General features: G+C 42.7%; 1 protein-coding gene across 1 annotated transcript in view; it reads left to right on the plus strand.

The window, feature by feature from the left end:
- The first annotated feature begins 613 nt into the window (after window positions 1-613).
- Window positions 614-13,853, plus strand: part of LOC115734036 (putative calcium-transporting ATPase 13, plasma membrane-type) — a 34,358-nt gene continuing 21,118 nt past the window's right edge. The window contains exons 1-2 of the mRNA XM_048284567.1: window positions 614-1,433; window positions 1,899-4,230. Coding sequence (XP_048140524.1) covers window positions 636-1,433; window positions 1,899-4,202 — 3,102 coding nt within the window. The 5' untranslated portion in view covers window positions 614-635 and the 3' untranslated portion in view covers window positions 4,203-4,230. The remainder of the gene's footprint in view (window positions 1,434-1,898; window positions 4,231-13,853) is intronic.

Here is a 13,853-nt window from a genome sequence, read left to right on the forward strand (position 1 = left end):
GCCACGGAGCTCGAGCTTTTGAGCTCCACCGGCCGCGAGCCTCAGGCTCGAGCTCTGCAGCCAGGGACAGAGAAGACGTCGGCAAACGAAGGGATAGGATCCGGCGGCGAGCCCGTTGCCGAAGACTCCGACTATGCTCTTCGCCAGGGCCCGTAATGGCAGTGATTGGGCTCGAGGTCGGAGAAGGGAAAAGGAAGCAGGCGGAGGAGGGAGAGGGTGGGAGGTCAGAGAGGTCAGGCGAAGGAGAGAGATGGAGCAAAGACACAGAGGAGAGAGAGTCTCTTTTTTCTAAAAGGTGGGCCCACGTGACACGTGTCGCATGATGAATGGAGCTGGGTACGCGGGCTTTTCCCACTTTCGCGGCAACCCGTCAGCACCAGCCGCGCGCCCGCCGACTTTCGTTTTTCGTCGTGATCAAGAAAGGAACCGGATAGAACCGGATCCCCTGACATTGCCAAGCAATGTTATGGCAAAGGAAAAGTCGGTTGATCCCACGTTATAAAATGCATGGGGTTTGTCTCCGAACATATATTGCAAAACCAAGCATCAGAGCTTTTCTCTGTCTTTTGCTATTTGCATTGTGCCACCCTTACCCCGTTGGAGGATCACGAGCCCCTGCATCTCTCTTTCGAGCGATGACAAGCATTCTCCGTGGCGACTTCGTTCGCTATGAGGTCTCCCTCGACTTGCCCGCTGTGCGCAAGTTCGCCAAGCAATGGCGCTTAGCCTTCGCCACCATCTATTCCTACCGAGCCATCACTATGTCCGCAAAGAAAACCAGGAAATTCCCTAGGAAATGCCCTTCCTACACTTCGATTTCGATTCCCGATCGGGCTTGGAGAGCTCGCTCTGATCATCCAGGCTCCTTCTTCCATATTGATCAGTCACAGCTCACCAAACTGGTCAAGGACAAGGACCTCGGCCACCTCCGTGAATTCGGCGGGGTCGGGAAAGTCGCCTCCACACTCGAAACTGATGTCTTAGCCCGGATAAGGGGCGACCCGGACGACGTCTCTCGCAGGCAAGATGCTTTCGGCGTCAACTCATACAAGAAGCCGCCCGCCAAGGGCTTCTTCCACTTCGTGTTCGAGGCTTTCAAGGACCTCACGATCATGATTCTTCTTGTTTGCGCCGGGCTTTCGCTCGGTTTTGGGATTAAGGAGAACGGGGTCAAGGAAGGCTGGTACGATGGCGGGAGCATATTCGTCGCGGTGTTCCTCGTGATCGCCGTGTCGGCCGTGAACAATTACCGCGAGAACCGGCAGTTCGAAAAATTGTCTCGGGTGAGCGGTAACATTCTCATCGATGTGATAAGGATGGGTCGTCGGCAGCGGGTTTCCATGTTCGAGGTCGTCGTCGGAGATGTCATTTGTTTGAAGATCGGCGATCAAGTTCCGGCAGACGGACTGTTCTCGAACGGGCATTCCTTGCGGGCATGGACGACAATTTGTACTGGTTTGACGCATTAGATTTTTTTTTGTTTTTTATCGGAACGCATTAGATTAGATATGCATATTATTATATTAACTCATGTTGGTTCCCTCCAGAAATGTGTGTATAAACATGAGCACAGTTTGAATAATTAGTCCAAAAACTTGTAGATGAGCATCATATTCTGCTTCATGCCTGGCAATTTGCCATTTTGATAGTCTCGATTCTATGACAAAAGAGGAAAAGTAATGTTGTTGATATTCTAGTCATAGTAGAACAAACTCTGTTGAAAAAAAAAAAAAATTTCTACTGGAAAAAGTTAGGTTAAAACATAATCCATTTGTTCTTGTTTCGTATTAATTTGTTCATGTTTCGTTTTTCTTTGCTTCAAGTTAAGACCAGAATGCTTCGTATTGTGTAATCCTAGCGTCACTAAACCATGTGCGACGTTTGTGTTGTCAATTTAGGTTGATGAATCGAGCATGACCGGGGAGAGTGATCACGTAGAAGTGAACGGAGATGAGAATCCATTCCTGTTCTCTGGAACGAAGGTCGCTGATGGGTATGCTCAGATGCTGGTTACCTCTGTCGGCATGAACACGACGTGGGGCGAGATGATGAGCACTATCAGCCGCGACAACAGCGAGCAGACCCCTTTACAGGCTCGGCTCAACAAGCTCACCTCATCCATTGGCAAAGTCGGCTTGGCGGTTGCTTTCCTGGTTCTCGTGGTCCTGCTGATTCGCTATTTCACGGGAAACACACAGGATGAGAACGGGAATCGGGAATATGTTGCAGGCCAAACCACGGGTGATGATATCATGAATTCCGTGGTGGGCATCATTGCAGCTGCAGTGACAATCGTGGTGGTCGCAATTCCTGAAGGCTTGCCGCTCGCGGTAACCCTCACTCTTGCATATTCGATGAAGAGGATGATGGCGGATCAGGCCATGGTGAGGAAGCTTTCGGCCTGCGAGACAATGGGGTCGGCCACCACTATTTGCACCGACAAGACTGGCACTCTCACAATGAACCAGATGAAGGTGACGAAGTTCTGGGTCGGCCAAGACTCCCTGGCAGAAAAAGCCTACTCCTCTGCCTCCAAGTACGTCCTGGATTTGATTCAGGATGGGGTCGCTTTGAACACCACGGGCAGTGTCTATAGGCCGTCTTCGGGATCTGAGTATGAGTTCTCAGGTAGTCCCACCGAGAAAGCAATTCTATCCTGGGCGGTTTCGCAATTGACCATGGACATGGAGGAGATCAAGAAGGGCTGCGAAGTCATCCGAGTCGAAGCCTTCAACTCGCAGAAGAAGAGAAGCGGTGTCCTAACAAAGAAGAGCGTGGACGACACATTCCATGTGCACAGGAAAGGAGCGGCAGAGATGGTCTTGGCCATGTGTTCAAGCTTCTATGACGGGTCAGGGATAGAGAAAGATTTGGACGGAGATGAAAGGATGAGATTCGAGCAGATTATCCAGGGGATGGCGGCCAGCAGCCTCAGGTGCATCGCTTTTGCTCATAAACAAGTCTCCGAGGAAGCAATCAAAGAAAGAGAAGATGGGAAGAAGATCCAAGAGGACAGCCTGACATTACTGGGACTTGTCGGCATTAAGGACCCGTGCCGTCCCGGCGTGAAGAGTGCTGTCCAAGCTTGTCAGGATGCGGGAGTGAACATCAAGATGATAACGGGAGACAACATCTTCACTGCTAAGGCCATTGCTGCAGAATGCGGGATTCTCAGGCCCGGGGACGATGCTTTCAATGGAGCCGTCGTGGAAGGAGCTGAGTTCCGCAATTACACGCCTGAGGAGAGGCTTCGAAGAGTTGAGAAAATCCAGGTCATGGCGAGATCCTCGCCTTTCGATAAGCTCCTCATGGTTCAATGCCTGAAGCAGAAAGGTCACGTGGTTGCCGTCACAGGGGATGGCACGAACGATGCACCGGCCCTCAAGGAAGCCGATATTGGGCTGTCGATGGGCATCCAAGGCACTGAGGTCGCCAAAGAGAGCTCCGACATTGTCATCCTCGACGACAACTTCACCTCTGTGGTGACGGTGCTGCGGTGGGGTCGATGCGTCTACAATAACATCCAGAAGTTCATCCAATTCCAGCTCACTGTGAATGTTGCGGCCCTTGTCATCAACTTCGTGGCGGCAGTCTCCTCCGGCGATGTCCCCCTGACAGCAGTCCAGCTCTTATGGGTGAACCTGATCATGGACACGCTAGGCGCCCTTGCCCTGGCCACGGAGCGGCCCACGCGGGAGCTCATGGAGAAGCCCCCCGTGGGCCGGACCAAGCCGCTCATAACCAACATCATGTGGAGGAACCTTGTGGCCCAAGCAACATACCAAATGGCCGTCCTCCTCACTCTACAGTTCAAGGGGGAATCGATCTTCGGCGTGGACGAGGCGGTGAAGAGGACGCTGATATTCAACGCGTTTGTCCTGTGCCAGGTCTTCAACGAGTTCAACGCAAGGAAGCTGGAGAAGAAGAACGTGTTTGAGGGCGTACACAAGAACAAGCTGTTCCTCGGGATCATCTTCGCGACGGTGGTCCTCCAGGTGGTGATGGTCGAGTTCCTGAAGCGGTTCGCCAACACGGAGCGGCTGAGCTGGGGACAATGGGGGGCGTGCGTGGGGATCGCGGCCATGGCTTGGCCTATCGGTTGGGTGGTCAAGTGCATTCCGGTCCCTGATACTCCAATCCTCAGCTACTTGGGATTGAAAAGCAGGAAGCTCTGGAGGAAAATTGTGCGCGGAGAACAGTAGCAACACTAATTAGTTCTAACTCGATTCTTTTCATCCTGTAAGTAATGTGTAATCTATCGATTGGTCTTTTGAGTTTTGGCACGGGTCAAAAGATCGAGCTCGGCTTATCTGGGCTCGGCAAATTGAATGGCTCGACGCCAAAGCCCGAAACTATTATTTTAGAAATTTTCATTTGTACATTTCATGCTTCAGATTTTTTTTGTAAAATAAACGTTTAACCTAATATATTGTTGAATCCTTAGCCCCGCCAATGTCCAAGTAAAGCATGCAAGTTCAGACATGAGCATGAAGACACCGAAGAATTCCATAGCACGATTGGCCTTCATATAGCCAAGAATGCGAAGTACAAAATCATGAGAAAAATTGCCTGAAGAACAAAGTGACTGGATCGAAATGAATCGCGTCCGTAGACTATGTCAAGGCAAGGAACAAATTCATAACGCCCGTCAATCACATGTCTAATTAACTCAATTCAAGTGGGGCATTATTCTCTGAATTTGGAACGCAGACATCGACAACATCGAACATCTAGTTTACTAACAGAGCGGTCGAATGACACGAAAAGTGAGTTTAGGTGACCTAAATTTTTTGGTCTAAACCTTTTTGTTTTTTTTTAGTCATCATGGACTACCATTTTTCTGCAAAACTTAAGTAATCCGAGTGTATTTCTTTGTATGCATTTTGAGGACATCTGGAACTTTGCTGGGAACTGTTTGCCACCCGGACTTAAATAACACGAGTTGCATGTCAAAAAAGAGGTTTAGAAAGGGATTGACCGAGACTTAAATCTAGGACGTATGATTTTAAATGGGATGAAGTTTCATCAAGGAAAGAATTGTATCCTACAATTCCAAAGCAAAGGGTTGCGATTTTCGATCAATCCTCAACTTTGTTGAGGAGAAAGATTTACGGGGATATACACAGGCTTTCTAAAAATTCTACTTCGAAATAGGAAACCTCCAAACGAGAAGCATAATTGAAACTCTCTGAGATTACCTTCCTCCGTAGAATGACGGAGTCACTGCCCTTTGTTAGCTACACATTTTCATTGGAAGAGAGATGGACCAGTGTTTTGCTCTGCGTAGGTCCCGGCAACACTCTTAGACTAATATTAAAGAGAGCAAATTTGTGGCTGGCCTCCGGCCGTCAGTCAGGCTAGTGACACCCTTCTTATAAGGTTCACTTAGTGAAGCCACAAATAGGCTACGTGTATGAATTTGATTTAATTCCTTAAACACAAAAAAAAAAAAAATGACGTATATTACAAAGTGTTTTATTTTGACACATTTTGTTAAATCAGTTTTCGCGTGTATATATATATTAGAAATCCTTAAATTTGTTCGTTTTGTTATGTGAGTCGACATTTATCGTAAAACAATAGTGAATTTTCGTTATTGCAAACTCTTTTAGTAGTTATTGTAATGGTTATACATAAGTTACTTTATTGAATATGTGAGTTTCCATTAGTCGATTAATATATTATAATTTTACTTTTTGGATACCTTTGGTTCAATAGATGTCCGGGGTTATTTTCGCATTTTAACCATTTACTACAGTTTTTTACTTTGATTCAGTTCTTTTGATTGCCTTTTACTACATCTCGCTTCACTCGCCCACTCCTCTTTTTGTGATTCCATCTCTTTAGGAGGAAAAATATGTTCTCCTAGCCTAGGGCATTCATTTCTCCGCGCCTCTTTCCATTGCATTTTCTAGTAAGTCCCTGGAATTTCCGGAACACTTTCTTGATACTGAAACCCAAACGAAGAACACTACCCTTGTCTGTTCCATCGTAGCTGCAATAGCTCCTACACGGCTATGTTAATACGGCCGTGCTTACCTCCTCCGTTATCTCCGTCAGATTCTTTGATTGGCACATTATGAATATGAACGTCACTAACAAATAAACCTAACAAGAGATATATGCGAATTTTCTATGTATATAATCTACCAATCAAATACTTGAAAATAAGAATCGAGGAAAATACGGCACTAACGCCTGTCGGGACCGAGGTATAAATACAGGATTCCTTTTTGTTAAAAAGAATGACGATGACGAGACAATGTCCGGCTTCGGATGCCTCGATGATGTCGGGGTAATTGCCGCAAACCGTGTAGAAGAAACCACACGCCCACGCCGACGGATAATATTATCTTTTTGACTTCTCGTTGATTCCGCGTCACAAGCCCCCACCGTGGGATCTCGAATCCGGGTTTCCCACTTTCGGGTCTTCGTTTCGGGGAAACCCGTTAGCAGCTACCGCCCCACCTGCCCTCGTCCCTCCATGTCACGGTAACCGTCGTAGCAACTCACGACGTAGGAAACCTCCAAACTTTCCCATGACGTTCCCTTAATGAAGCCACAAAAATAGGCAAATCAGATATAAATTTGATCTGATTCCTTGAGGGGAAAATCCTCCTCTCCCGAGTAGCACTAACATGACACGTCATTTCTCAAAAATAGAGAATTTCGACACCTTATATATTATGTGTATATTTTTATATATACATGATAAAATCATCATATATATATAAAAATATCAGCGATGAATTTCTTCTTCTTTTTATTATTATTATTTTTCTTCTTCTGTTAATGATTCACGATTAGGTTTTTGTTGGATTGGCTGGGTATATTAATCTTATGGTGGCTGAGTATATGACTTAAATGTATAATTTTTTTATAAGTTTACATTTTGACACCTAAATTATTAAAAATGCTTTAAATTGATCACGTAAGTGTCAAAATGGTGTGTCGGGATGCTGAACTCACATATCGCTGAAATGTCGGGAGCACCGACCACGTGTTCATCGCATGTACGAGAACATCGGACATGACACGCTGGCCCCCGGAGAATGTCGGTGTTTCCTAGCTCCTGTGTATAGGAGCTTCAGCTTTGGAGAATTTAGATGACAGGTCCATGAAGATGTACGAACAGTGGGTCATAAGGTCGGGCATCCCAGATTTCTCGTGTAAAAGCTGATAACCAAAGGGCCCGTAATTTCTCTTTAGTTTCCATCAGAATCAACTCTTTTTGACACCTCCTGATCGATATAAATATGAAAATCGCTAGCAGATAAACTTAGCAAGAAATAGACGATGGGAGCTGTATGATCGAACAATCAAGGAAGGAGCGAGGAAAAGTGTCCTCACCGTCTGTCCAGGACCAAAGAATAAACATAGGATTCCTTCAATCGAAAGAACATTAATGACGATTTCCGATTTAGAAGATGTCGGAGCAACAACTGCAAACCGTCTGTGAAACAACACACGGCCACGGCTTTTGACTTCCTCTTCGCTCCATATGAACTTAAATCGGGGCTTTTCCACTTGCGGGGCAACCCCGTTCGTTGGCCGCATTTTCTTTTCCCGCACTTGGACAAAAGCGTTGGAGGGCGCTCCTTGGTTCAACCGTACGAATAGCCCTTACTTTTGGCTTGAACACCCCTGATTTATGCCATGAGTTTTACATTTTTTTCCATTATCGATAGTAACTTTTCCATTCAACAAATAAAGTCGGAGAATTTCTAAATATAAAACATTGCAGAGAGGTGGGGAAGGTTTACGTTCAATTGAGTTGTTTGTTTCTACACTTTGGGCTTAAGTGTAATCTAAATGTAGGAAACACTCAAACGTATGAGTGATTGTAACTCTATGATTCTTTGATTACAAGTAAATCATCGGTCTTTTTCTTTTTTTATTGTTTCTCGTTTATTTCTCTAGTGATTTCGCATTAACTTAATTGTAAAAAAGAGTTATGCATTCTTTCTTTATTGTGGGAATTTCAATAGAAATTGATCTCCTAAAACAACGTCGTTTTGAGAAAACTAGACAATAAGAAAACGAACAGAAATTGAGAATTTTCCTAATTTTGCCCAAGTAACACTCGCATTTCAGACATATGCTGAAATCCCTTATTTTGCCCCAATTTTGCAGTAAGATTTTGGTAGATGTGTCAAGGGTGTGTCAAATTAAAATTTTTTATGATAGAAAATTAATTCGAAATAAAAGTGGCACAAACATATCAACGTAAAATTCTTTAGGACATTAACCTAAATACAAAAGGGTACCTTGTGATATGTCCCGAAAGGAGCATAACAATGCAAGAAGGAGAATTACGTTAATGTAGACTCACGAAAATTCGAGATAGCTTTTGGAAAGAGAGACGAACATTCGAGCTTAGCTAAAGGTGGGCACGAGTGCACGCCAACCTAAAGTTATTCTTGTTCTCTCCGTTTTGGTTTTCCCTGAAAACTTTTTATTCCTTTCTTTTTATGCAAATTCCTGAAATTTTTATTCACAATGCTAAAAGTTTTACTTTACTCATTAAGAGATAACGGCAATTGATTCCGCTCATCATAAAAAAAAAATTACCACAAAAATCCTAAATCTATTGCAAGGAAAAGTACCAAAAAAGTCATAAATATTTTCCATTAATATCAATTCAGTCCTAAACCTTTTTGCATTTGTACCACTTGAGTTCATTCGGTCAATTATGACCGGAAATGGCTGACATGGATGTTGGCCGTGCCATGTTGGACGGGTGGTGCCAACGTGAACTTTTTTTTTATATATTTTTTAATAACATTTTGAATTTTTTATAATTTATGTTGTCACGCCCCGATCCTCGAGTACGCAATATCCCTACCAAAACCCCTCAATTAATTAAGGACAACGTCCTAGGCATATCATCCACCTACTCATTTTATCTTTTTAATAAGCGTGTGCGGAACATACAACTTCCAAACGATAATTCAAATAACAGGGATATGAAAGCGGGATAGTCAACAACAATAGTCAACTTAGCAAAAGACTATTTTATTTCCATTAGCAGATAATCTTTAATCCTACGGAGCTAAACATATATAACCCCATACTTCGAGGCGGCTCTCCAAAACTAGCAAAAAGATAGGTGGGTCGGGTCATATATACTACAAAAGTGGGGTCACGTCACCCTCGTCCACACATCTCCCAAAAAAGGTCTCCACAACTGTAGTAGCTCATAAAAAATACTCGGGTGTAGGTGCGAATGGTCTCGACACTTTAGTTCAACGGCTCGACTATCCCGACTTAATTTCTCTAACCGACACTAACGGATTTCCAAATCCCTTCTCAAATCCAATAAAATCGCGTCCAATGATTGTCCCTTAAATCTCAAAAATCCAATTTTATTCACCAAATCGAAATTCGTGGCTAAAATCCATAGAATTTATTTTTCTTACGGACTTCGAAATTTCGGGATGTCACATATGTGGTTTTCTTCCTTTTTTTTTCTTTTTTTTTTTTGAAGTCCACAAGCCAACCCTCGTCGACCTTGGGCAAGGGTGTTGTGGCCCTCACCGGGTCTGGACATTAGCACCAAGCCAACATCGGCCGGTCAAATAAACTGAATCGGCATTAATGTAAAAAGTTTAAAGTTTAAAGCGGCATAATTATAATAAGTTTATGATTTTTTTTATAATTTTTTTAAATATTTTCAGGCTCTCCTCAATGTCGTACCATTTTGAAAGATAGTAATAGTATGCATATATTTCAACTCTTAATGTTCTCATTGAACGATAAATATGTTTCTGTATGAAAGGGGAAAAACGTCGAAAGTACGTGTGGAAAGAAAAATTCAAGAAAATGTGCGTTGGCCTCTATCCAAATCCAGAGCAGATTAGTCAACCACGCAACTCCTGTGTGAAGTATATAATGCTCTTTATGCAAAAAAACAGTCATTGTGATATATAACGCGCGGAAACTAATCAGGATTTTATAAATTTAATCGATGCAAAAGGCCTAGAAAATTTATGAGAAACGATAAAAGATATCGGAGATTACGTGATTTGGTTCGAATATCGATACCTACATTCACAAAAGAGCCAGAAAGAACAAATCATTATAATTGGAGAATCAAAATTATAATCGTTCAATACGTTCGTGTTTTTTACATCTAGATTATACTCAAATTCAAAATATTTATAAATAAAATAACTCAATTGGATATAATAAAACTTACTGTACAAATCGCGTTGTTCAAGCCCAAACAAATCGCAGACGTACAGCTGAAAGTCAGAACGTCATGTACGTTCTTTTCTCGTTTCCTTCGTGCGGCTGTTCTCCGCAGAGTTTTCGGCTTTTTCTCGTGCGGCTTGCGGTCTTGTTCGGCGTGTCGGGGAAGAAGACCAGCAGCGCAAAACGCTTCTTTATTTTCTTTCCCATATCTACATCGTGGGCCCCACAAACTTCCTATTTTCACAACAAAAAGCCCGTGCATATGGAGATATAATAAAAGATAAGTGTGTCCCCTTTTCCGTCCTATAGTGCCATTATCAGAGCAGGAGAAATTGTTCCCCAGTGCACGCCGTACGTGGATTTTGAACAAATCCATATACATCCACAAGTGATTTAAACTCGAGCCATCATTTAACGGCAGTTATCAATACTATTGGTGTAGTCTTCCATGCCTATCTTCTTCGAAATGACTTGATCTGTCCCTTTTTAATTGTTTTTAATGATCTTAATGTCAATATGTGTTCTTGTGATTCATGATAATCCATATTTCACCTCATGTTCTCGTGATACGTGGCATCTATACCATTAGCCAATATCCTCTTGATATATGATAACCGGACCCCTCAAACGGATGGATTGGGTCGGATCGAAAATGACCCGACCCAAATAGATCCATTTAATATATTTTGATCTATTTTCATGCAATACAAATCTAGTGAGCCATACATGATCCAACTTGTACCTAATCCATATCAAACCCGATCCATATTAAAAAAATGCTTGCATATTTAACTCAATCTTGGAAAACTCATGTCCAAATTGAGGTGAGAGTGCGGAATGACCGAGCAAGAGATCGAATGAGGGCAAGAAAGAATAAAAAGAGAGTCATACGGGTGGATTTGATCTAAGTAAGTTGTAAACTCGTTTATGACGCATTTACCATTCATTTTACATTATTATTATAGTTAAACTTATTTATCGCATATTATTAATCCATCTGATAACTCAACCCATTATATATAAATTTATGAAATGGGTCATAAACCCGTTTAGATACATCTAACGACGGCCTACAAATTCTTCCGTGGCAATATACTATTCGTTAACCGTCTTAATAATCTCGTCATGTGTACCATCTTAGTTCATTGATTCCTTGACCTTTAGGGGATAGATCTTGCCCCCAAGAGCTCTGATAGCTTAGCGTGTGCATGATAACACTTCTAAAAATGGATTTCTGCTTCGGAAGTGCTTTTGGAGCAGAAATCTGTTTGGAAATGTAACTTCTGAAGTAGAAATCCATTTGGTAAAAAATTTTACTTTTGAAAGAAATTTCCACATTTGAAGTGAATTTCCACTTTTGAAGTTGTTTTTCTCCCAATTTGAAAAGTTAAAAAAAATAACTTATCCAACTTAATAAGTACTTCTCGCCTCACTCTCTTTTTATTACGCCCTTACCCTCTTTTCAATTATACCCACATTCGTCAACTTCCGCCACCGTGAACTGTCGCCGACCGCCGCCCATCGCCGACCTCCACCCGTCGCCGCCGCCCATGACCAACGCCAACCATCGCTTGCCCCGCCCACTGTAAACCTTCGCCGGCCGCAACTCATCGACCATCCTCGGTAGCCAACCACCGCCGTCCATTGCCACCACCAACCGCCGACCATTGCCCATTGCCAACCTTCGCTAGCCGCGATTGCCGCTAACGGCCGATCTTTGCCGATCGCGACCATCGCCAACCATTGACCACTGCGCCGGCCGCCGCAGCTGAGTCGTCGTCTCTAGCCTCACGAAGTAAAAATTATTTTAATAATACAAATTATTTTTAAAGAAATTTAAAAAGTTAAAAAATGAAGTAAAAATTTTTCGGCCACCGATAATAATTTTTCATAGAATGTTTTGTGTTAATAATATTTCAGAAGTATAAATTTTCAACCTTTATTAAATGAATTTCTCTAATCAAAAATAACTTTTGGAGTAGAAGTAGAAACATCAGCTTTCGGCCAAAAGTTGATTTCTGAAGTAGAAGTGTTACCATGCGCGCCCTTAGTTACTACCAGCATATACGGCTCATCCTCCTTCAATTTAATGAAATCCAAAACGGGTCATGTGTCATTTGCGCATTCAAATTTGCTACAATCTCGGCCTCTCCCTCTAAGTACTATCTAATTTTATATTGTTTCATAAAACTTGATAATTTGTGCTAAATGTGGCAAAATAGGTCAAGAACACAGATCTCAACCCACATTTAAGAGTGTGGATTATAAATAGATTGCTTAGCAACTTAATGGATCTTAAATGAGTTTTAAATGGGTTACCTTACTATCTTAAGTTAGTCATAAAAAGCTTTTCTGATTTTTTGATTTCTTTAAATCCGAAATATTTCAGGAATATATGGAAGTGTTTTGGTAATATGGGTCGAGTATGAATCGAAAAATTTGCATTACGATAACCGGGACATAAATGGGTTAATGAGTCGATATGGATCGGATCATTTATGACCCGATCCAATTCATCCGTTTAACAAGTCTAATTTGTGTGAAATTACGCAGAAACTGTTTTATTAATAAATGCCATAGGATCGAAACATTTGTGCAAAATTGCCGACATCTTGGACCCAACCTTGATGGATCGTTGAAGCCCAAGCACCGGGGATGAGGACACGAGCTCGGGCACCGAGGTCATGGTCCTAGCCTTGATGAAACCCGTCCAAGGCGCAGGCTCTCAGGCTTGGACATTGTAGACCCGATCCCCACCTCAATGGGACTCGAGTATGGGTGTTAGAAATCTCAGCACGAGCACTAGGGTCTCGAGCCCAACCTCTGTGGACCCATGCTCGAGCGCGTGGGAGTCGGGCAGCATTATTGGAGTCCTAGGCTTAGCCAAGGGTGCTAGTGTCCCGAGCCCAACCTCCTATGTGCCCAGGCCCAAAGCACCGAAGTTCCGAGCCTAGGCTTGGCCCGAATGGATCCCGACGGACCCGACCCTTGCTCAAGGCTGCTATCAAGGGCTCATGAATAAATGTTTGGGTTCTTGTGCCAAAGTAGATTTTCTGGTCCAAGCGCCAATATTTAGTACAATATAATTGGTGCAGCAAGATCCTCAATCTTCGATACCTGTCTGATTAAAATGACTTGATCTATCCCTTTAAATTCTTTTTAATGATCTTACACACCGCTTATTTCGCAAAAAATATGAAATTTTTGAAAAATATTTTTCCAAAAGTCATTTCAATGTTTGACTTAAACCTGAAAATGAATTGAATTTTTTTTTTTGTCGTCGCCTGGTAAGGAAAATCTCACCTGATTTTCTGCGTTGTCGTTTGGTTAGAAATTGTTGATTGAATTCTACGTGGCATAGATAGTGCAAATGTGGACAATTTTTGAAAATTTAAATAAATTTCAAATTTTAAAATAATTTTTTTATCTTTTTTCTTTATTTTCTTCCTCTCGCGGTTGCTGGTCGACGACCGGCCAGAGACGGGGGACGAGACCAAGCTCGACCGGGCTTCCCCGTAGCCTTCGTCGTGTCTCGTTGACTAGTTGAGGAAGAAAGAAAAAGAAAAATAATTTAAAAAAAACGGAGATCAAAGAGTGCATGGAAAAAATAGAGGGGAAAATGATTTCCTCTTTTTAAAAAGATTAAATAATTTTCTCCA

The sequence above is a fragment of the Rhodamnia argentea genome, chromosome 1 (assembly GCF_020921035.1).
Source record: "Rhodamnia argentea isolate NSW1041297 chromosome 1, ASM2092103v1, whole genome shotgun sequence".
Lineage (NCBI taxonomy): Eukaryota > Viridiplantae > Streptophyta > Magnoliopsida > Myrtales > Myrtaceae > Rhodamnia > Rhodamnia argentea.